This window comes from Pipistrellus hanaki, assembly GCF_964339955.1.
Source record: "Pipistrellus hanaki genome assembly, chromosome: 8".
Classification (NCBI taxonomy): Eukaryota; Metazoa; Chordata; class Mammalia; order Chiroptera; family Vespertilionidae; genus Pipistrellus; species Pipistrellus hanaki.
The window spans coordinates 71,188,283-71,212,650 of NC_140510.1; the positions used below are offsets into that span (position 1 = coordinate 71,188,283).

At 50.4% G+C, this 24,368-nt stretch overlaps 1 protein-coding gene across 7 annotated transcripts in view; it reads right to left on the reverse strand.

Moving 5' to 3' along the window:
- ANKRD44 (ankyrin repeat domain 44) overlaps positions 1–13,932 on the reverse strand; it is a 196,214-nt gene extending 182,282 nt beyond the window's left edge. For 3 of the 7 annotated variants that reach the window (XM_084893133.1, XM_084893132.1, XM_084893131.1), the window contains exon 1: positions 13,747–13,932. In XM_084893133.1, coding sequence (XP_084749259.1) covers positions 13,747–13,773 — 27 coding nt within the window. In that variant the 5' untranslated portion in view covers positions 13,774–13,932. The remainder of the gene's footprint in view (positions 1–13,746) is intronic. The other 4 variants (XM_084893134.1, XM_084893135.1, XM_084893136.1 and 1 more) reach the window with 2 other exon arrangements.
- Positions 13,933–24,368: the final 10,436 nt, after the last annotated feature.

Sequence of the window (24,368 nt, forward strand, 5' to 3'; positions counted from 1 at the left end):
TTTCAGTGTGGTCACCGCTGACAAAATCAAGGCTCCGGTTTTATCACTGAGCGCTGGTGGGAGTAATTCAGCCCTTTCATCTCCCAGGCCAATGCCTGAGCCTCGGCTCTGACCCTGGGCGAGTCTGAGAGCGCTGCACCCCAATGTCACAGCAAAGGAGCAGGCCGGCCATTGGGCACAAGGAGGAGAGCATCGCATTGGCCACTGGAGCTGGAGATTCTGTTGATACTAATAGCCCCCACCAGTTTGGCTCAGTGGATAGAGCATCCACCTGCAGACTGCAGGATCCCAGGTTCGATTCCGGTCAAGGGCATGTACCTTGGTTGTGGGCACATCCCCAGTAGGGAGTGTACAGGAGGCGGCTGATTGATGTTTCTCTCTCATCGGTGTTTCTGACTATCTCTCTCCCTTCCTCTCTGTTAAAAAAATCAAAAAAAAATATATCTTTAAAACAAAAAGAATGAACGCTATTATGAACTATGGACTTTGCAGGACAGAGATGGGTCGATGCCAGTTCATGGATTCTCACAAACGCACCGACCAGGTTCCAGGTGTCGGTAGTCGGGGAGGCTGGAGAGGGGCAGGCAGCATAAGGAAACTCCGTACTTTCTGCTCATTTTTGCTGTGACCCTAACACTTCTCTGGACAATAAGATCTATTTTACATTATTTAGGACATCACAACTAGATGACCTAAATCATGTAAAAGTACATATCCTCCAACCGAAAAAAAAAAAAACAATGGATACAGCAGCTGAGGAAGAGGTTAAATCTCCCGCAGCCAGAAAAGGAAAAGTGTAAGAAGCAGCCGCTGTCCGTGGGGCCTGCCTGTGTCGTCACAGAGGGCTTGGCGGAGGGGACGTGTCTCTGTTTGGTCTAGACAAGAGCGAGCGAGGGGAACCAGCCGCACCAGGCATCGGATTCCAGCATCCTCTTCGGAGGGCCGTTGCTGACGCTGGGAAACGCTCCCAGGACAGCGCGGCAAGCCCACCCCCCGTGCACGCTCACACGCACCTCGGCGTGGACTCCACGCCCAGAGGCCTCGCCTCCGGTTTGGGAACCGACGCAGACACGGCATCTACTTTCGGCGTAAGTGGCTGTGGGAGGGGCTCCCTCCAGCCACGGGTTTGCCAAGCACCCGTTATCAAAGCGGAACCTGAACCTTTCGCTATAGAAATCAGCTTTCAAATACAGTGAACTCTAATTAAAATTTCAAATCTAACGAGAAACAGCACTCCTCACAGCCTGCTCCCATCCGAGCAGCTGCACAGAGTGGAGCAGCAGGAGGGGCGCACAGGGGTCGGAGAGGATGTCTCCTGGGCACCAAATAAGGTCTCAAATGCTGGCGCAATACGTTGTCTGAACCTTCACACACGCACAACCGACTTTCCATCAAGTACCTACTCACTAGAACAGAAACAGACACTGGGAAAGAAATGTTTTCTGGCTTGGTTAATGTAAGATATTTTAAGTGAGACTCTATGTAAAAACATTATAGATCCCTCTACTTTCCCTCAAGTGTTCAAGGCTTACAAAATAGAGACAGACACATAGATACGGAGAACAGACTGACAGCTGTCAGCGGGGAGGGGGGAAAGGGGTGAAGGGAGGTTGGGGTAAACATTGCCTCTTGAGCATCATGAGGAGGCCAGCGTGGCCCTCCCTCAGGCCACCCAGGATCGGTGGCAGGATCATCTTCACCCTTTAGACCACATGTGTCAAACACAAGGCCCGCGGGCCAAATCCAGCCCGCCAGGCCTTGCAATGTGGCCCGCACCGCGCTGTCATCACTGCACTCCGCTGTCAGTTTATGACATTGTCAGTTTATGACTGTTCAGTAAACCATTCGGCCCGTGATTTAGGCTGGATTTTAGATTTTGGCCCCTTCTCTGATTGAGTTCGACACCCCTACTTTAGACCCTTTGGGACCGAGCCAGATACTCCAACCAAGACCCCACAGTAGCAGTGATTTCCTGAGCCAGTCCTTCCAGAGTTGCCCCAGGAAAAGCCTGTCTAAAATCCTGCAGATATTGTCCTAGCCCTGTGGTCGGCAAACTGCGGCTCTTTGGCCCCCAGAGTGTGGCTCTTCCACAAAATACCACAGCCTGGGCGAGTCTATTTTGAAGAAGTGGCCTTAGAAGAAGCTTAAGTTTAAAAATTTTGACTCTCCAAAGAAACTTCAGTCGTTGTACTGTCGATATTTGGCTCTGTTGACTAATAAGTTTGCCAACCATTGCCCTAACCGGTTTGGCTCAGTAGATAGAGCGTCGGCCTGCAGATTGAAGGGTTCCAGGTTCGATTCTGGTCAAGGGCATGTACCTTGATTGCAGGCACATACCCAGTGGGGACAGTGCAGGAGGCAGCTGATCGATGTTTCTCTCTCATCGATGTTTCTAGCTCTCTATTCCTCTCCCTCCCTCTCTGTAAAAAATCAATAAAATATATTTAAAATCCTGCAGATATGGGGGGGGGGGAGGTGAGTGATAACCAAACATCCTCCTGGACTATTTCCTTCACTGAGGTGGAGGGTGGTGGGCTGTTAAAGGGCTATTCGTATCATGACACACTGAGCTCCCAGCCACACACTTCGTGACTACACATAGTTAACCAAGTCCAAGAACAAACTCCACCAAAACACGCGTCACTACGTTCCACCACCCATCTTTTTAACCAGGGCTATTTATGTTAACAAAAAATTAATCACCTTCTGTCCTTCCTGTCTCCAAAGATTCCAGGAGGAAGGAAGAAGGTAAACAGTATGGGACAGGGAAGGATGGTGAGAGGGGAGAAAACCCAGCAGCAGAAACTGGCACCAGATCATTCATTCATCCATTCACCAGCCACTACTAACCTACCACAGGTTAGCCAGAGCCCTGCATGCTAACATTGGGGGCACCTGGTAGCTCAGTTAGAGTCCTCTCCATACACAAGGTTTGGGGTTCAATCTCTGGTCAGGGGACACACAAGAATCAACCATTGATGCCCAGCTGGCATGGCTCAGTGGTTGAGGGTTGACCTATGAACCAGGAGGTCAAGGTGCAATTCACAAGCAGTGCACATGCCCAGGTTGTGGGCTCGATCCCAAGTAGGGAGCATACAGGAGGCAGCCCATCATTGATGTTTCTATCTCTCCCTCTCCCTTTCTCTTTGAAATCAATGAAAATATTTTTTTAAAAGAATCAGCCAGTGAACACATAAGTGGAACAACAAATCAATGGTTCTTTCTCTCTCTTTCTCTCTCTCTTAAATCTATTTTTTTTTTTTTTTTACATTAAAAAGCAGGAGTTTGGTTCAATGGATAGAGCATCTGCCCACATCCTGAAGGGTCCCAGGTTTGATTCCAGCCAAGGGTACGTACCTCGGTTGCAGGCTGGATCTGGGGCCCTGGTTGGGAGCACGTGCAGAGGCAATCAACGGATGTCTTTCTCTCACATCGATGTTTCTCTCTGTCTCTCCCTCTCCCTCCCACTCTCTCTAAAAATTAATGGGAAAATATCCTCCAGTGAGGATTAACAAAAGAAAAAGTAGCGGTGCAATCGTTTTCCCCTTGAAAGGAAGAGCAAATAAACGGCTCAGCTCCAGCCTCTCTAAGCCACACTCTAATCAGAGGGCTAAACACGGATCAAAGCCAGAAGCGAGGGGCTCAGCGAACACGCTCCCCCCTTCTACGAAGAAGGAAAGTGAACGCACTCCCTCAATCCACCTGCAACAGACACGTCTAGTGATCAGGCGGTTCTGTGACAACGCTCCCTTCAGACAGTAAAGCCAGCGACTTCTCCCGGAGCTCTGAAAAGCCAGCAGAGCCCACTGTGGAGGCATTGGGGGTGAGGGTGCGGGAGAGCCTTCGCTGTCTCAGCGCTGTTACCAGGCTCGAGTGTTTGCACACCAGAAGGAAGGGCCACAGCCTTCTGTACACGTATCCCTGATGCCTCACCTGAGGGGGACCGTGAGGCAGCAGCATCCTTTGGGCCTGAACACCACACGGGCTCCCTCTTCTAGGCCAGCTCAGAAGTGGATGATGGCAAAGATGGCATGATACTAGAAACCACGAAATTACCCAGGCGGCCGACCAGGATGCCACCTCAGGGGTTTACACAGTGCTTCAGCTGCACCCTAAATATAACCGGAGAAATGACACGTGATTCCTCAGGTGCTCAGTAGGTTAGAGCGTTGTCGCCATCCTGATATGCCAAGGTTGTAGGTTCGATCCCTTGTCAGAGTCCATACAAGAATCAACCAACGAATGCATAAATAAGTGGAACAACAAATTTCTCTCTCTCTCTCTCTAAAGATCAGTCAATAAATTTAAGACGCACACAGCCCTGACCGGTTTGGCTCAGTGGAATGAGCGTTGGCCTGCAGACTCAAGGGTCCCAGGTTCGATTCCAGTCAAGGGCATGTACCATGGTCGCAGGCACATCCCCAGTAAGGGGCGTGCAGGAGGCAGCTGATCAATGTTTCTCTCTCATCGATGTTTCTAACTCTCTATCCCTCTCCCTTCCTCTCTGCAAAAAAATAAATAAAATGCATTTTTTTTTTAATTTTTAAACACACACACAGGGCAGGCAAATGAAAAGCAAGAGCTCTGTCCCCACTAAGAGCCAACGAGCTAGTAAACCAGTGTTCCCTCCTGTCTCCCCCGGATCACTGGTGAGATAGCTCAGGAAGTGGGGAAGGTTTTCAGACAGCGGAGATCCTGAGTCGTTGGCAGTGTTTTCTAACATTACACCCTCCATGAGTTCCTTTACAAGCCTTTTTTATCCACAAGTGTCTTCAGCCTCGACTCTTTCTCTCTGGAAGGTCAGAAGAGAAAGAGGAAGCTACCCTTTCAGACGAAGGACGACATGTGGTGCCTGACCTCCCTTCTGCCCCTCGCTAACCAGTTCAAGATGCCCGCTTCTTCCCAGATCAAACGGAACTCCAAGCCGAGAAGGCGTTTGGAATAACTCGGAGGCTCTGGACCAGCAAGAGGTGGGGCTGATTCTCTTCATAGTTACAGTGACGTGAATACTGGAAACCACACACACAAGCCCCCTCTCTTTCTCTCCCTTTTTCTCCCTCCCCGCACCTTCCCCAAAACGTGTAACTCACACAGAAAATACCACACTTAGCTTCAGAACTTTCCAGAATAAGGAGAAACATTGGATGAGTAGATACTATTGATATCTATTTTTAACTTGATCATTTCCATCTGTGTGATTTAAGTGCATCTTTAAAAATGTATTTGTTTACATTGACTCCCCATAAACCCAAAGCCACTTCCATCCCCATGACAATCTACAGTCTCGACTCAAAAAAACCTGAAAGTCGTATTTTTAGCACACAATGGGAGAGGTGAGGGCTTCTGTTTCACTCTCCAACGGGAGCGGAAAAGGCCTCCTCCCCCAGCGTGGCCGCGGAGAGCCGCAAAGGTGCGCTTTCATTGTTCCGGATCCACATCTGGAGCTCACAAATCCCGCTTAAAAGGCAAATGATTTAAAACATAAACACGTGGCTTCCTTCTCTACAGTGATGGCTAAAATGATCCCCAAAAAAATAAAATTTAAAAAAAACCTGAATATAAACAAACTATTGTTTTAAGGAGGATTAAAAAAAAAAAAAAAAAAAAGTAAAAGCAGACTGTGAAAGCTAACTGAGCTTCCACTTTCTCCTGAAGAAAATAATAAAAGCAAGAATTCCCCTCTCAATCCCATCAGCACCAGAGCAAGTGCAGCTTCGGTAACACGCAGGCTGCCAGCGTGTGTACCTCCGTCTCCGGGCCCGTGGTCCCCGGGCTGGGCTGGGTCAGAGCAGCGGTGGACAGACTTTTTCTGAAAACGGCCAGGAGTAAGTGTTTTCAGCTTTGAGGGACATACAGGAGAGCAGCCGCTGAGGGTACTGAGTGAGTGACGGATGCTGTGTCCTGATAGACTTTTATTTGCGCACACTGAAATGGGGATTTCATATAATTGTCATCAGTCTCCAAAGATTATTCTTTGAATCTCTTTCAACCACTTACAAAGTAAAAATTGCTTTTAGGCCAAATAAACCCCCTACATTGGTTGTGAGGCTTCTGTCTCAGCAGGGGGGGGGGGGCGCCCCGAAGGCTGGACCTGGCCCCCCGGAGGCCTGAGACCTTCCAGCCTCCTGGGAACACAGCTCTGGTCATTTCTCTTCCACTAACTACAACCTCCACTCTGGCCCTTCCAATCCTGGAACTCCAAGAAATAGAATCAGGGTGGCTCAAGAGCAGTGCTCAACATTATTAAACATTATTTTAGCCCAGCCAGTGTATCTCAGTGGTTGAGCATCAACCTATAAACCAGGAGGTCACAGGTTCAATTCCTGGCCAAGGGCACAGGCCCAGGTTGCAGGCTCGATCCCCAGTGTGGGGTGTGCAGGAAGTAGCCGATCAATGATTCTCTCTCATCATTGATGTTTCTCTCTCTCCCTCTCCTTTCCTCTCTCTGAAATCAGTAAAAAAGTATTTTAAAAGTAAGTTATTTTAAAGAACAGTCTAGGAGTGAATACCAATTCAGCTTAAGGTTCAAGAGCATCTGTACGTGCACCTCAGAACGTAATGCGGTCAGCCTCCCTCCCACTGCCAGCTCCTTCTCCCTTTAAAAAAAAAAAAAAAGTGTCTGTTTCTCTCCTCCTGTCTTTCTTTCTTTATTCTATCGGGTTTTCATGTTCCTGTGACCTCTTTTCTTTTGCCCTCCCCCTTACCTGGGTATCACCTCAGCCTGAAATACATTTTAGAATTAAAGTACAAGTACGTATCCAGTCATGTTTAACTCGCTCTTTCAATAGCACGCTATAATTTTTAAAGAAAAAAAAAAGATTCCAAAGGAAAATGGCTTTTTACAAAGGATCCTGCCGCTGACTTTTTTAATCACTTTTTTTTTTCCCAGAGAATTTTATGATTTTCTACATTCATTTACAGACTCACTCAAGGCTTGAAATGTTACACCGATGTTTTTCAGAAATTCAGCCCTGGTGATTTTGTTGTGACCATTGCTCTAAGCAACTATCTTGCTCTTAGACACTTCCTCAAAAAGACGTGGTTTTATACTTCTGCGAAGAGGAAGTGGCCTTCTTACAACTCATTTTCAGTTCTTTCTGGCAACTTAAATCAAGAATGGCTGCAAACGCCTCAGAATTTTTTCCACACACATTTATTCTTCAGTCAAATTAACTGAGTCCATTGATTTGTTAAAATAGAAATGAAAGAGAAATGCACCTCTTCAAACTGTAGGAAGCAAAATGCTATACTTGTGTGTTTTTTAATGCTAGAATTTAAACCAAAGTACAGAGATTTCACACAAAAATAAAACAAAAAGGGACACCTCTTAGCAATGTTGTTTACGTTAGAGAGGAAGAAGGCCAAGCAAATGAGCATAAATTGAAAACAAAAAAATAATAATCAAAAACCATATCCTCATAGAGCTGAAATTGACCCTCGATAACTAGCCTCTTTTTTTAATATATTTTTATTGAGTTTTTTAAAATATATTTTATTGATTTTTTACAGAGAGGAAGAGAGAGGAAGAAAGAGATAGAAACATCGATGAGAGAGAAACACTGATCAGCTGCCTCCTGCACCCTCCCACTGGGGTGTGCCCGCAACCAAGGTACGTGCCCTTGACCGGAATCGAACATGGCCCTTGAGTCCGCAGGCCAATGCTTTATCCACTGAGCCAAACCAGCTAAGGCTTTATTGAGTTTTTACAGAGAAGAAGGGAGAGGGATAGAGAGTTAGAAACATCGATGACAGGGAAACATTGATCAGCTGCCTCTTGCACACCCCCTACTGGGGATCAAGCCTGCAACCAAAGTAAATGCCCTCGACTGAAATCGAACCCAGGATCTTTCAGTCCACGGCGCTCAATCTACTGAGCCAACCCCATCAGGGCAACAACTAGCCTCTTTAATTTGACAAGTGAGGAACCAGGTAGAGATTCAAGGACTATTTATCGCGTGCCTGCCATGGGGCACTTGCTGTACAAAGACTTTTTCCCACGTGACTGTCACAACTTCCCCATAAAGCAATTACTGTGATACCCATCTTATAGTCCAGGCAGGTGGCATCTCAGGAAGACGGACAGAGCCAGTGAGAGCCCAGATGTGACTACAGTCCAGATCTCCAAACATCACTCAGTATGGTCGTAACCATGCCACTCCCAGGTAGTACGTTGGGAAATTGCTCAGGAAGATGCCACAATATTTTAAAATATTAAATATACAGTGATAGAGTAACCAGGAACCTTGGTGTAAGACTGCTTGCTAGCCCTAGCTGGTTTGGCTCAGGGGATGGAGCACTGGCCTGCGAACGGAAGGGTCCTTGGTTCGATTCCGGTCAAGGGCACGTGCCTGGGCTGTGTCTGAAACCAGAGGATGGTCCTGACCGCATGTCCATCGTTTCACGTTGCACTTCAGCCCGCACAAGTGCGCATTACGTTGTTGAAAACGAAATCTCTGTCAAGAACGCTTCACTCCTATTTCTGGCACAAACAACTGGGCCTTTTGGGGTTTATATTTACTCTCTGTTTAGAGGAAATGAGGAAGTTAAAAACTTTTTTTTTTAAGTGTCAATCAATCCAGGGCTAGACCTTGTGTGCTGCCGCAGCCAACTATTTCAGAGAAGCATAAATCCCAGCTACTTGGAAAAGCCACTGGCTCTGTGTTCCAGAGAGAAATGCTGACACAGCCGTGCAGACAGGAGAGTTGTGCCTGGCAACCTACACTGGAGACTAGAAGGAAACACATCGCGATGTCAAGAGGGGTTCTGGCTGAGTACAGAGACTTCAGAGGGTTTGAGCTGTTTGTCTAGCTTTCTAATTTTCTAAAAGAATCCTAGTTTATAAGCTCATCACCAAGGGGGGGAAAAAATCACTAAGTTACCACCAACATCTCACTCCCCAGGGGTGGGGGGTGAGGGCTAACGGGTCAGCCAGGCCCAGGTCAGGCAGGAGGGAGGCTCAGGGCAGCTCCTGACCTCCCAGGCCTGGGGCCGGCCCAGGGCTCCCAGGGGTGCAGGGAGCAGCTCACCCCGTGGCCCCCGGAATGAGACAGACACCCAAGGGTCCAGCGGCCGCACTGCCTGTCCACTGTTAAAAGTATAGCCTTGTGGTTAGAGCCCCACCGATGCCATCAAGGCTGCCAGGACAGGTGGACACCTCGCGGGCTCTCCCCTTGGGTGTGTGCCCTGGGACAGGCCAATCCGCCTCTCCAGTCCTGTTTTCTCCTCTGCAGCACGGGAGTCACAGCACAGTGGCTGTGGGTATTGAGAGCGGTGACTCACAGCCAGGGCACAGTAACATCGAGATAAATGTAAGCCATTATTAGGTCTCTGCCCCGAAACGCCAGCCCTCCAGTGCACCCCCCAGACCATGTGACTGGGTCCCCAAACAACTGTCAGAGAATAGAGCCTTTCTCTCCCCTCTTCTCCGCGGGAGGCAGGCCAGAGTGCAGGGTGTGCTGTGAGCCCGGTGGGAGGGGGAGCGAGGGGGGCGGGGCAGCCCCAGGAGGCGGCCAACAGGCCCCAGGGCCCCACACCAGGGGCCAGAAACCCTGCCTTCCACGTAGCAGGGATCCTCCATTCCTGCCACCGCCCGGGCTGCCAGCCACCGCCTCTGACACGGAGATGACGAGCTCAAGGATGAGCCCGGGCTTGGCAAGGCCACACCACGCCAGCAGCCTCCGGGCAGCAGCGCCCAGCAGGCCACCCGCCGAAGCGGTGCGTCTGCAGGCAGCCCTCACCAGAGGGGGCATCCCGCGGTCCCCGGCGGGTTCAGGTGAGAACAGTCGTGCACATTCCCCAGGTGAACGTTTCAGAGGCCCGACGCACTTCCCGTCTGACTTCACAACTCTGAAACCGTTTGTACGGGCCCCCGCTGGAGAGATGGCCTCACGCTCAAAATCACTGCAGCGCTGCCCGCCAGCGTGGCTCAGTGACGGAACCTCGACCTCCGAACCAGGAGGTCATGATTCGATTCCTTTCAGGGCACGTGCCCGGGTTGTGGCTCGATCCCCAGTGTGGGACGTGCAGGAGGCAGGTGATCAATGGTTCTCTCTCATCATGGATGTTTCTATGTCTCTCTCCCTCTCTCTTCCTCTCTGAAATCAGTAAGTGTGTGTGTGTGTGTGTGTGTGTGTGTGTGTGTGTTTAAATCACTGCACTGCCTTACCTATGTGGCACAAAGGGCAGCCCCCAGAAGCTCAACAGCAAATCAAACAGCAGAGCTTCATGGCTCTCGTGAGCCAAAAGGCGTTACATTCGTAGGTTAACAGAATTTTCCTTCCCAAACTTAAAATGACCTCGTTTTTTTTTGTTTTTGTTTTTTGTGTTTTTTTTAATATATTTTTATTGATTTTTTACAGAGAGGAAGGGAGAGAGAGCTAGAAACGTCAATGAGAGAGAAACATCGACCAGCTGCCTCTTGCACACCCCCTACCGGGGATGTGCCCGCAACCAAGGTACATGCCCCTGACCGGAATCGAACCTGGGACCTTTCAGTCCGCAGACCTACGCTCTACCACTGAGCCAAACTGTCTTTGGCAACCTCGTGTTTTCTTTTAATCCAAGATACAAATAAACAGCCTGGTGTCCACTTGGAGACAACGATGACCTGGCTGTCCTCATCACAGAGGTGAGCGTGCTCCATCTCCTCACCGGACCGCCCGCCCTGGCCTGCTCCAGCCCCGGCGGCCCCACGTCCTACGGAAACCCCCAGTCCCTGCAGACAGGATGGCGGTCCCCCTGTCGCTGGAACATGATGTGTGTTGTGTGCAGAGGCAGGCAGAGCAGACACAGTGACAACTGCAGAACTGCCAAATGCCAAGTGTGTTTGGAGCAACAGCTTCCAGTTCCTTCTCGCAGTAAAAAAAACAAAACACCAAAAACTGAAAACCACACGTGTCCCCGCCTCCCCCCTTTCTTTCTTTTCACTCTTCCAAAACAGAGCCAGGAGGGGAGCCCTCCTCCAGGGGTCCCCCTGGAGGAGGTGCAGGACTGACTGCTGAAGCGGTGACCGGTGACCGGCCGCACAGCCCAGCGAGCTCGGGACCCAGCGTGGGCCAGACAGGAAATGTCAGCTCCATCACTCCCACTCCGGGCGCGCTCAGAACAAACCCAGACCACTTGTGATGTGGGCCATCAGGGCAAGAATGTGTCCTCAGCCTCCAAACCCAGCAGCCTTGGCAGAAATCAAGCTTCCCCACACACGCGGGGCATTGGACAGACGAGGGGGCGTCAGGAACAGTCCGTTACAGATGGCCGGACGGAGACCCAGGCACTCACTCTTCCACACACGGTCCAGCAGGGCCTCGGAGCGGGCTCCCCGCCCGCCGTGGAGCCCGGGAGCCCGGCTCGTGCGGGAGGAGCTTAAACCACGGAGGTTTCAGCCTCTGGGGAGGCCCGGAACCCGCTTCTAAGAATCTCCAGTTTCAAACTGAAAGGTAAGGCTATATAAGGCAAGGAAGGTCACACACTTCCTGGACCCAAAGCCACACGGAAACCATGGCTGCCCACCACCCCACCCCACCCCACCCCACCCCGAACACCTCCCCGGCCAGCCTTCCTCTGGCTTTGCCCAGAAATGGGCCGGCGAGTTACAGGTGGCCTCAAGTCGTGGAACTCCTGGTCCTTGTCCGCATCCGGCACCAGAGGAATCCCATGAGGGCTGCTCAGCCCTTCCGTCCTCCCCACAGTCACACCACTTGGTTGGGGGCAGGGAGGTGTGTAGTCACACCTAAAATTTAAACGTTTTAAAAGGTAAGTCCTGAAGAACAAGCAACTTTCTTTCTTGTAAGGCCAGGTCGCGCACTTTTCACTGGTGTTGATAGCGATTTAGAAGACGAGGCCTTCCGGTAACCCTTTCAACACACCCAGTGACAGGACAGGGGCGTCTTAACCCCCGCAGAAAGCACAGGGCCTGGGAGGCGAGCGGCCGATGTACTTCCCTTCTCCGGATCTGTTCCTTCATTTTAAACAGGAAGCGTTTGGGCTAAGATGCTCTCTCTTTTTTAAAAATAATTTTTATTGATTTTAGAGAGGAAGATATATATATATGTGTGTGTGTGTGTGTGTGTGTGTGTGTGTGTGTATATATATATATATATATATATATATATATAGAGAGAGAGAGAGAGAGAGAGAGAGAGAGAGAGAGAGAAACATCATTGATGAGAGAGAATCATTGATCGGCTGCCTCCTGCACATCCCCTACTGGGAATGGAGCCAGCAACCCCCGCGTTGTGCCCTGACTGGGAATCGAACCATCCACCTATTGGTTCCTAGGTACATACTCAACGGCTAAGCCATGCCATCCGGGCAAAGACGGTCTTTGGGGTCCCTTACTACTCCAAAATTCTGCGTGACATGTTGTGACTGTGATAATAACAATAATGAGTACTGGAAGTATTTTGGGTACTTTAAAGATTTGGGAGTAACAGACAGTACAGTGAGTAGCGTGTACTGGCAAAGAAGACAAGACCCTGTCAGACTACAACTGGAAGATTTAACCCGAGCAAATGTCCAACAGTTGTCCCAGTTTGTGACCAAAAGGTGGGGGGAATCCCACTATCAGCTTACACACACTTTTAACTGCTCTGGGACCACGGGGACAAGCTGATTCCTCACAGTGACCAGCTGCTCCTCCTGCTAAATTTAACGTGTGTTTTAATTGGGTGATCTATTCCCCACAAGGGGTAGACAGGGTGGGGCGGGGGGTAAATCCTTAGGGGAAGCAAACCAAAGCTTTGGCTCTGAGAGGGAGGCAGGAGGGCAAACCATTGCGGTGACATTGCATTTAAGTCTCGGGATGTTCTCAGGGCCGGACCCGGCTTCGGGGGGGTGAAGGGGGGGGGGGAGGCACCAGGGGCAGCCACGCGGGGAGTCAGAGATGCTTAAGGCCGAGCACGGGGACCGTCCCACGGGGTGTCAGGCCCGCCAGCCCACCAAAGCAACGTTCCTGCACCCCCGGAGAACAGACAGCAGGAGGGGGGAGCGGGCTGGTCTTCCTTCCGTGCCAGGGGCTGCCAGGGGCTCGGTCCTGCAACTTTGGTGGGTCCCCAAGTGTCCCTGCGCCCAGAGCAGCCGGTCCGGGGCCGGGACCGCCGAGGCGAGGCGCTTCCACTCCGCAGCGGACCCCCGGGGGCTGCCCACGAGCCCCGCTCTGCGCCAGGCTCCGCCAGGAGAGCCCCGGGCTGCTGGGCACGGGCAGGGCACCCCTCCCTGTGCGCGGTCCTCCCCCTGGGCCGGGCCGGGCCCCCCGCGCCCCGCGCACGGCCCGGGCAGCCGAAGAGGAAGTGGGGCTGTCATGTCAACCGGCGGAGACCGCGGGCACCCGGAGCGGCGGGGGCCGGGCCGGGCTGGGCGCAGGGTCCCGGCTGCGGTCCGCCTCCCGCTCCATCCCGGTCCTCCGCCCGCCCAGCGGCGCCGACAGCCAGCCCTCCCCGCGGACCAGCAGCCCTGGGCGCCCCGGAGCGGCCGCCGGCGGAGCCCCCGCTGCGCAGCGGGCACCGAGCTCCCCTCCCCCTGCCCCGCGGGTCCGGGGATCGCACACCCGCGCCCCCTCCCCGAGCCCAGCCGCAGCTCCGGCGGCCCGGGCGGGAGTGCGCGGGGCCGGAGCCGCGGACGGAGCCGGAGCTGCAGCCGCAGCCGCACACCCTCCCCGCGCGGCGTAAACAGCCCCGGGCGCCCCCGCCCGCGCCGCGCCCCCTCCCGCCGCCCGCGCCCCGCGCCCCGCGCCCCTCTCGTCGGCCCTACCTGGTCGCTGAGTTTGAGCACCGCCATCCTCCCGGCCCGCGGAGGGCTCGCCGGGCCCGGGGAAGCGGAAGGGATGGCCGGGGGCAGGGAGAATCCGGCTCCCGAATTTGACAGCCCTCCCCCGGCTCCTCCCCGCGCCGGAGGCCGGCGCTGCGAGTGGGGCCGCCGAGCCCGCCCGCCGCCTTCGCACAGGAAGTGCCGGCCCGGCCCGGCCGCCTGACATCACCGCCGCCGCCTCCCGCTGCCACAGGCCGAGGCCGCCGCCTGCCGCCCGCGCCGCGCCTCGCACCCGGGCCCGGCCCGCACCAGCGCCTGCTCCCCGCACCTGCTCCCCGCGCCCCGGCCCCGGAGCCCAAGGGGCCCCCCGGGCTGCTCCTGACCCGCCCGGGTGACACCCCGAGGGGCGGAAGGTGCCCTCCGCACGCCGCCTGCTTCCCCCGGGAGATGGGCCCCATCCAGCCTCTCCCCTCTGTCCCTCCCCGCATCTGAGACCGAGCTGCCCCGGTCCGATGCTCTTTGTTTCCCGCGGGGAGGCCCTGGACACAGGGTCACTGCTCAGGAGGTGATGCCAGACACCCCTGAAGAATGGGGGACAGGGGCAGGGATGGGGGACAGGGGCAGGGATGGGGGCAGGAGCTCGGCTCTCCCACCTCGTCTCCATGGACCTCCCAGCTAGACGAGACCACCCCCACACACACCCCCAGTGTCATTGGCCTCTGGGTTTGGTTTTGGGGAAGTGGGTGGGGGGATGGGGGCAGGTGTCATGCAGAGCAAGGAGGACCTGCAGGGCCGCCCTGATGGGGCCTTTGAGGGGTTGGTTCTGCCTGTGCCGACTCCCCCGTTTGTACAAAACCCAGTGACCGTGCTCTCCCTCCGGCAGAAGGCTCGGCTGTCAAATGCACGGGCTACGGAGGCAGTGGTACCTTGCAGTCATAGAAGGTGTTGACGCTTCTGGGATTTGGAGCAAACATTTATTTCTCACCAACTGTTTACTCCGTGCCTACAGAGTACCAGGTCCTGGGATGACAGGGGGGTCAGGGGGGTCAGGGGGGTACAGGGGCATAAGCAAACAGGAGAGCCAGTTGTGGTAGGTGGCCCACATAACCCACATCGTCACCGCTCGTGACAGCAATCCCACGCGAGACCAGAGATCACAGGTGAGAAACGCTTCTGAAGGAACCTGTGACCAAGGAGCCAGACCAGGCTGGGGGTGAGGCAGGCTGCCTGAGAGGGCGGAGGTCCTGAAGGAGGAGCTGAGTGACAAGGGAGTGGGATACTGCTGCCCTGCAGCCCTGTGTGCTCCCTGAGGGCCAGAGAGAGTGCAGGCCATGGCGTTGAGCAGCAGCCCAGAGCTGGCCTGCCTGGGTCAAGACCGAACACCTGCCTCCATTCACAAACCGAGTGTGGACTCTCCCTCCCTGCTTCGTCCCCGAGACTCCACGTAGAAAGGAACTGGGATTCGGATCCTGCAGACGAGGGAGCCTGCCCTCCACTCCCCGAGCCTCGGGGATGCACAAAAGATTGCCTCTCCCAGGCTTTGTCAGGCACAAAGCAGCTTGCTCTTGTGGCATCTGTTAGGTAGTTCTTCGTTGCTGCTGCCAGTAGGCCTCCTTATAACTGTCTTCCTGAGTGGCTCTGGAAGTGGATTGAGTAGGACACTGACTTCTCTACGTAACCATAACCGCCTTCAGAAGATTGATAACGAGTGATTCCACTGGTGGCTGTGCTCCAGACCCACTGTGGTTCATCGTGGACGTGCCTGTTCAGACATGATTGCAGCCTGAAAGGCAGGGGGAGTCATTCTTAACCCTGTCAGGCCCATCATCCCCTTTTGTAACTAGTGTTTTAAACACTCCCCTGACTATCATGAAGTGCAATTCACAAATAATATTACCTACCTATGCAAATTTCAAAAAAAATAAATATGTGTTCTAATTGTATAATAAAGGAAAGTGATTTATAATTAACTAGAGGGCCAATGTACAAAGATTCATGCAAGAATGGGCCTTCCTTCCCCTGGCTTCGGGTGCCTTTCTGCTCTGGCTGAGAGCCACCTTTCCACCTTCTCACACTGCCCAGAGGCCAGAGCAGCTGGGGTGGTGCAGAACGTCTGCATTGTCCCCACGTCCTGCCCCTCCCCCAGCCGCTCAGGGCTTGTGTATGAAAATTAACTGACCATCTTTGTTGGGTTAATTTGCATACTCTCTCCTGATTGGCTGGAGGGCATTGCAGAGGTACAGTCCATTAGCATGTTACTCTTTTATTAGGTAGATATGTATTTCCGTAAGTAACTGCTACCACACAGCTCTATCAGAAGACCAAATAAAAGTCAGATGCTTGCACCTGTATGTGGAACCATTGTGAATGAGAGAACTACAAATGCAGACCAATATCAACGTGCTGTATTCGCGCCTCAAATATCAGCATTGGTGTCCAAGGTGACATGACCTATGAAAGGCAGAAAGGCTCCTGGTCAAGTTCCAAACAAAACGAAGGGCAAAGGATTGGGCTAAATGTGTTGATGTGGGTGCATTTACCGGGAAGGCTGGCTTTCATGTGTTAGCTCAAGCACTGAAAGTGACTCCGGAGGCTGCCTTAGTTGGTGAAATGGAACTCTGACTCAGTGGTTGTCCATATTCAATGAGATGACAGAACGTCCCTGGTATGAGGCAGAGAAAGAAACCTGAAATGCTGTGGAGAGGGGACTGTTGGAGTTATGTTATCACAATAAATACCCATGCGATCTGTATACTCAGCCCCAATCTCCATGTCCCCAGAGGCCCAGGTGACAGTCTCTACACTCAGGCATTGGAAAATACATTCATTAGTAAGGGGAGCAACAGAAAAGCTCAGTAGTGGCCGGATATGGTGGGAGAGATGCTTTCAGAGATGTCTCCCTGGTTTCCATGATAATGGGGCCCTGGGATGGCAGTGAGCAAGGGGCAGCATTTAACTGGCAGGGACAAGGGGGACATGTTGGATGGGCAGCAAGAAGTAACACTCAGAGGTCTTGGTCCCCAGGGATCTTCGGTAGCATCCTAAGTAGCCCTGGGCAGACTTCGGAAATATCCCTTGATCTCTAAAACTGTAGTTCTGCTTTCTGAAATCTGACTGGGGCCATCAAAATGGAAAGGCATTCTTCTCACCCAGTTCCCATACACTGCGCCAGATCACAGACACAGCCCCGTTTCTAAAGGACAGGAGGGGCTCGGCCAGCAGGCTCAGTGGTAGAGCTAGCGACCTATGAACCAGGGGGTTACGGTTCAATTCCCAGCCAGGGCACATGCCCGGGTTGCAGGCTCAATCCCTGGTGGGAAGCTTCAGAAGGCAACCGATCAATGATTCTCTCTCATCATTGATGTTTGTCTCTCCCCCTGAGGAAAAACCTTGCAGCATCACCATACACATACACTACCAATCTTTATGCAAGCCTTTCCCAACGGAAGCAAATGATGTCCTTACTAGGGTGTGCATGCCCTGGGAAAAAGGAAATACCTGCCCAGATGTTTCAGGGATGACTAGACACTGCTTCACAATTAATGGGCCAAGGCTCTCAGCCCCCCAACTGCTGGGGATGCTGCCTGCTGACAGCTTGACATTGCATCATCCCCCAGGGATTGCCCTCCGTCAACAGTCATCGCCTCCTCTAAGGCTACAGCCCCTCCCTGGGTGCTATTCATATCCAACCAGCGCAAGGACTCAATGGCAAGCACCCCTGGCCTCAGTATGACACCTCTAAAGGGCATCTTAGCTCCAGGGCGCCCCCTAGGATCAGCTGAGTCCTTGCTGCCACTGCATGGCAGACCACCTCTGCCCAGCCTGCCTGCCCCCTGGCTCCCCATAAGTGGTGTCCTAGAGCCACGCTCCAATAACCTGCCCCCAGTCTCCATCCCGGAGCCTGTTCCAAGGAGTCCAACCCAACATAGTCACGTACTTCGACTTCACGCTGGTCGTTTGGAGTTTGTAACTAAATCAGAAGCACCTTCCTGGCCAAGGTGAAAGCCACTGCAGGGCTGTGAAAACGGATGGCTGAGTGAGGGTAAATGTTGACTGGGTCACCTCACCACCTCAGCATGGGAACGTTGCTATGTGGAAGCTGCTGTGGCCTCTGACTGAACAGTCAAGAGACAGGAGGCCCACGGGTGTCGGGGCTACGGGTGACCCTGACAGACCAGGACACCAAGGGCCAGGCAGTCTAGGCTGAGGAGACGAAGAAACGTGGGCAATGTGATTTTTATAAAGTCTCCTCTGAGACTATTTCTTTGATATATATTATTGATTTTTTTTATTTATTTATTTTTTTTTTTACAGAGAGGAAGGGAGAGGGATAGAGAGTTGGAGGCCTAAAGTGTAAAGAGATGCCTCTTTATTTTTTCTTCTCTCCACTTCCCCATCTCCTCAACCCCTAAGCCACTCTCCTGAAAACACAGCAGCTTTGACCAGCTCCACGTGGCCACACCCTGACAGTCCTTTTTGCCTTGGGTCCAAAATGCCCGGCCGGGGCCGGTGTGGCTCGGTAGTTGAGCGTCAACCCCTGAACCAAGAGGTCACTGGTCCTATTCCTGGTCAGAGCACATGCCCAGGTTGCAGGCTCGAACCCCAGAAGGGGGCATGCAGGAGGCAGCAGATTGATGTTTCTCTCTCATCGATGTTTTTTTTCTCTTTCTCCTTCTCCCTTTCTCACTCTCTAAAATCAATAAACACATATTTTTTAAATTAAAATAAATAAATAAAATGCATATCTGTGTCTTGGGCCAACCGTATTTCTCCTGATCGCCAGACTGCCTACTTCTCTCTTGGATGTCTCAAAATCATCTCTGTGAACACTGACCAACAGAAAGCACCTTTAAAATGGAGTCAGGAGGCTAGAAGAGAAAACTCTCAAAAAGGATGCACACTACCGCCCCCAACAGGGAGAGACCACCTTGCCCCTCCCGCAGGCCGTGACACCACACCACTACCTCTGGGGGAGGAAGGAAAGGTCCCCAATGGAGCCTGCCACAGCTCAGCCATGAAAACTCACCCTCCCCACCCCCCAACTGCATCACCTGCCCCTCTCGGAGCCTGTGACTATTGCTCTTTTCTGTCTGTTATTTCATCTTCTAGGTCTGTGGTCGGCAAACGGCGGCTCGTGAGCCACATGAGGCTCTTTGGCCCCTGGAGTGTGGCTCTTCCACAAAATACCACGGCCTGGGCGAGTCTATTTTGAAGAAGTGGCGTTAGAAGAAGTTTAAGTTTAAAAAATTTGGCTCTCAGAAGAAATTTCAGTCGTTGTGCTGTTGATATTTGGCTCTGTGGACTCATGAGTTTGCTGACCACGGCTCTAGGTAGTCCTGCTTGTCCTTCGGATCCCAGTGTGGATGGAACTCACCCAGGAAGCTCTGGGGCACTCACACCGCCTCCAGGTGTAAATGAGGAGCTTCCGCTGAGGCGTCTGCTCGGTGCCCTCTGCTGAGCCCTCTTGCTGCCGCCGCCCTCTATCCTGTAATTGCTGTTCACTTTCCTGACTCCTCTTTCAGGACAAGAACTGTGCTTTATCCAGCCTTCTGTCTCCAGGTCATTGTGCAGTGTCTGACGCAAGGTAGATACAAAACAGATGCTTCTGAATGCATGCAACTTGGAGTTCAACCTGGATAAACCTCATTTATTCCTGGCCACATCAGGCTGAGGATGTCTGTCCTCGATGCCACGGAGAGGGATATGGCAGGGATAGGTGGGATGGGGGTGGAAGAGGGGATGGGGGAATAGTGAATGGTGATGGACATTCGTAAGTCAAATTAAAATGTAAAGGAAGATATAAAAAAATGTGTGTGAAATGCTTTGGAAAGTGGAAAGAAGGAGTGAGAGAGACGACAGTGGGCTTGGGACTGTCGGAAAGAGAAGTCGGCGAGGGAAGGCCTGAGAGACTTGCCGGCCATCATGTGCAAGCCCCGAGCCTGTGCCACTGACGGGAGCAGGCTGTGTCTGGTCTCAAACTAGAACGAGCAGCCAGAAAGCTTCCAATGAGGGTAAAGAGGGAAATGACGAGTATAGTCATGAAGCCGTGATGTCAGCCCATAACTGGCCGGACAGCCTGTGAGTTACACATAATTATTTCTCCTTTTAAGACAACGTTGTTCAAAATGGCGTAGCCAGGGCTCAAGTAGCCACAGGTTAGGCACACTGCTTCCTGGAGTGTCAGTTTTGCCTGTGGCTCAGGGAGGTAACGGTGTAACTTGGTAAGGAACTGGAAGCAGTATTTGCATGTTCACATACACCAGTGTTTCCCAAACTTCTCTCATGATGAGAATCACCTAGTGGAGTTGTTAAAACACAGATTCCTGAATCCCAACTAAGAAGTGCTAAACTAGAATTTTTGGGAACATATAGGTAAAATTGTATACTTAACTAGTGCTCTAAGACAGATTTTATATACAGAGCACTAAGTTAGGTATGCAATTTTACCTATATGTTCTCAAAAATTCTAGTTTAGCACTTCTTAGTTGGGATTCAGGAATCTGTGTTTTAACAACTCCACCAGGTGATTCTCATCATGAGAGAAGTGGGAAACACTGACATACACAAAGGGGTATCTTATCGTCTTATCTGGGGCTATAGCACACGCACACATCTTTTCAGTAAGGCTGAGACTTCCAACATTTTGTGTTTGCGATAGAAAATCCACATTCTGCCTGTATTCCCCTAGTGACCTCTCCCTCACCCACGCCCTGGGAGTAAGTCATCACCCTCTTCGCTCTTGGGACGCCCAAGGAAAGTTGAATAAGCACCGCTTGTGGAAGTTTGCTGGGCTTCCGTGCTGCTGAAATGAAAGGACAGAAGAACCTTCAGCAAATGTGGCCGGTACCCTTACATCAGGGGCCACGTTTGTCACTGAGCATTGATTTGTAGATCTGTTGCCTGCTCCCAGCTTGCCCATTGCACGGGTAAGCAATTTCATAAATATTGGTCACTAGTCCTGAAGCATCCATCTTATATAAAAACTGCTGTTTGAAATTTTAACTCTGCTCTTTGGCTTCTGTAAATGCTTGCTTGCTTAAATAATAAGGAAAATAAGACTACTCCCACTTCAGAGAGGACATTAAACCTTCCCCAGACAAAGTTATCAGTGCTGGCACCAGGCCAGACCTTTGGTTGAGGTCTCAAGGCCCCAGCACATAGGGGCTCCTTAAGAACTTGCAAAAGGGGCCGGAAACACCCCATATTTGGGAAACAAAAAAGGTAAAAATCATATAAATAGGGAAAGTTCCTCCATGTTGGGGCCCAGATTTTGAGAGACATTTTCCTCTGGGCCCGCGCGTAATAAAGTGTGACTCCAAACTCTCCAGCTTTCTTTGATTATTCCAGTTCTCTGTAACAGTCCCAGGAGAAGAATGAAAAAAAAAAAATGTAATGCAGATGAATCAGTGCTAACTTACTCCCCAAAGAAAGAATCCTAACTCCATATGCCCTTGATGTTTGGCAATTGGCATCACAGTCTTTTCACATACAGGGCATCTCCCTGTGTCTATAGGAAGAGGAGGAAGGAGCTACCTTACTGAGCCTCCACTGTGTGTCAGGCACTGTGCCAAATGTTGTTCATGCCATCATCCTCTCCCGGCACTCAGACACAGTAACCCTGCCCTCCTTGGTACAAAATCCATATTTGACACAAGCTTTTACTACTGGACATAGCATTTAAATATTGATGATTTGTTTGCCTGTTGCCCTACTGTGAACTCCTTGAGGGCAGGGCCCATTTCAGATTCATCTTTAGATCCCTAGTACATTCACAACCTGGTCACAGAAGATGCCCTCCGCTAAATTTTTATTAACTGAACTAAAAAGTACCTTTTCTCATATATAGGACATTGTTATGAAGTCATTGTCTTCCTACTCCAAAAAATTTCTTCTCTAAACCATCTTGCATCATCCACCAAAGGACTGTGGAACACAGCAATTATGTCAGGTTTTCGCTATGTTTTCAGGTGCTGGAAGAGTTTAAGTCTCCCTCCTGAGCCCCAATCAAAAAGGGGGGGCGGGGATAAGATTAGTCTATAACATACACCATACATACTTTTTGTCTTTGCAAAGCACTCTTTTCAATAAAATGTTGTCATCTATGAAATACATCTTCAAAATGAATCACTAAGTGTAAATGTCCCCCATTTCAGTGGCTTTAACAAGTGGCAAAGAACGGAACCCAAAAAAAGAAAAAAAGAAAAAAAGAAAAAAAAACACAGAACAAGACCAGAGCCACTGGATTCAATGTGAATTCTCAATTTCCAAGCTGGCAACCTCAAGATCGCTTTTCTTTCCTCCCCAAATCCAATGTAATCAAAACACAGGAATTAATAGATCAACCGAAGGACTCATATACATGCATATAAGTACATCCAATGGACACAAAACTCTGGGGAGGGAGGGTATGTATGGGAAGCGGGGGGGGGGGGGGGGGGGGAGGGAGAGATGTTAAAATATGTACACAGATAATAATTTAATTTAAAAAAAGTAAAAAACAAAACAAAAAAAACAGGAATTTCTTCTTCTCATCACTGCACTTTAGAGTGCATGCAAAGTAGGTACTGTACACACACACACACACACACACAAACACACAAACACACACACACACACACAGCACACCACACACACACAGCACACCACACACACACAGAAGAGGAAGACAATCAATGTCCTGATTTAGATCCTGCTCAGATTTACAAATTCCAACATTTTGAGCCTAATCCAACTCAAGTTCACATTCACTTAACTTCTGGTATATTGGGACTTCCTGTTTTTGTAGAAAGCAATTTCAGAAATGGTTCAGTAAGCTTTTTTTGGACAGTGCCTGGTTCCTGCAACGCAAGATTTGGAGCATTTAATGGCAAATGAATGCGGAGCATATGCAGTACATTTCTTAAGATCTGCAATGTTTTCAAAAACTCAGGGGGAAAATGCTTGACCAAGTCTACCTGTGGTTTCGCTGAATACTTGGAAATTAGTTCATGACATTCAGAGACACAAAGACACAGCTGGGTTTCCCGTCCAGTCTGCAGAACACCGCTCTCCAGCAGTGATGGTGGAGCCCACAGGAAAGGACCCTCAGCTCTTTGTAGAAACAGGAAAGAATTAAGATTTGGTGTCTGGTCCTTGGGTAGTTGGATGCATCATTAATCAGGAAATCCTGAACAAAGCCAAAGGACCTAGAGACATGCGTGTACGTTTTACATGGACTGTTTCTCTGCTGTGTAATTGCCAGCACATGTCCCTGGTGAAACATATGCTGGCAAATAGCAAATCCACCCAAGAGCTCTCTGGCTAGTCTTTGGTGAAAACCTACAATAGCTCCTATTGTCAGTATGTACCCCACATTGAAGATAAAAGGTTTGTTTCCCTTAGATCTATATGTGTGTCTGCATGTGAACACAGTATAAAATAGAGTTCTTACAATGGGTAACACCTTTAAACACAGTAGAAAATTAATAAATTACTTAGGATGCACAACAGTGTGAATATGCTTAATGCCACTAAACTGTACACTTAACAATGGTGTAAATGGTAACATTTTTTACTATAGAGAGAGAATAAACAAAAGAAGAAACCCTGAATAACCAATAAACACATAAAAAAGATGCTTGATATCAGCAGCCATCAGAAAAAATACAATTTAAAGTTCTAATAAGTTACTTACTCTTCACACTCATCAGCTGCGCAAATAGTCTAAGAGTCTAACAATGCCAAATGTGGCTAAGAATGTGAGGCAACGGGAACTGGCCTGCTTACACCTGGGATTACACACTCCAGGTAATGTGTAGGAAAGTCACCTAGCTAATCCACTCCCACATGTGAATAAAAAATGCTCATTGTAGTACTAAGTATAGTAGTAAAAATAAAAAATAAAAATACAACCTAGATTCTCATTAACAAGAGAATGAACACAATTAAACACTGAACAACAGTGACAATGAATAAACTAGTCTCAGGCAACAACATGGATAAAGTCCCAAAACATAACATTAGGCCAACAGAGCTATAAAAGTATATAACAGTATAATATATTTTATATGAAGTCTGAGACATTCAAAGGACTACTCCATAATATTAAAAATCTACATATACTCATTGGAATGACAACTATAAAATTGAAGGCAATGACTGTGTATGGGGAAGGAGGAGTGGAGATGGGAGCATGGAGGGTACTCTGGAGCTTAAACTTTTATCTCTAAATTCTACTTCTTAAGCTGGGTGGCTGGTATACAGATCATTATTGATATTTCTGCAGTGCTTTTTTTCTTGCATGCTTGAAATGTTTCATTAATGGAAAAGAAGAGCCCGTTAACAGGAGATCTCTGATAGTTAATTCCATGCCAAGCACTGGGCTAAGCAATGAGACATGTAACTCCAGGTTAATAGAATGCCCGATGACAGGTATTCAATAAACAGTCAATTCATCCATGAAATGAATAACTATAAAGTAAGACACAGTCAATTCCTAGTTGTGGAAACTAGAGTAACAAGACATGAAACAAACAGAGAAACGCCAGTAGCTCTCAGCAGTCACCGAGAGAGGGATTTGGGACAAGGAGTAGGTTTGGGGAAGCAGACATTGAGCTCAGCTGAGTCGCAGGCACCCTGGGACATCC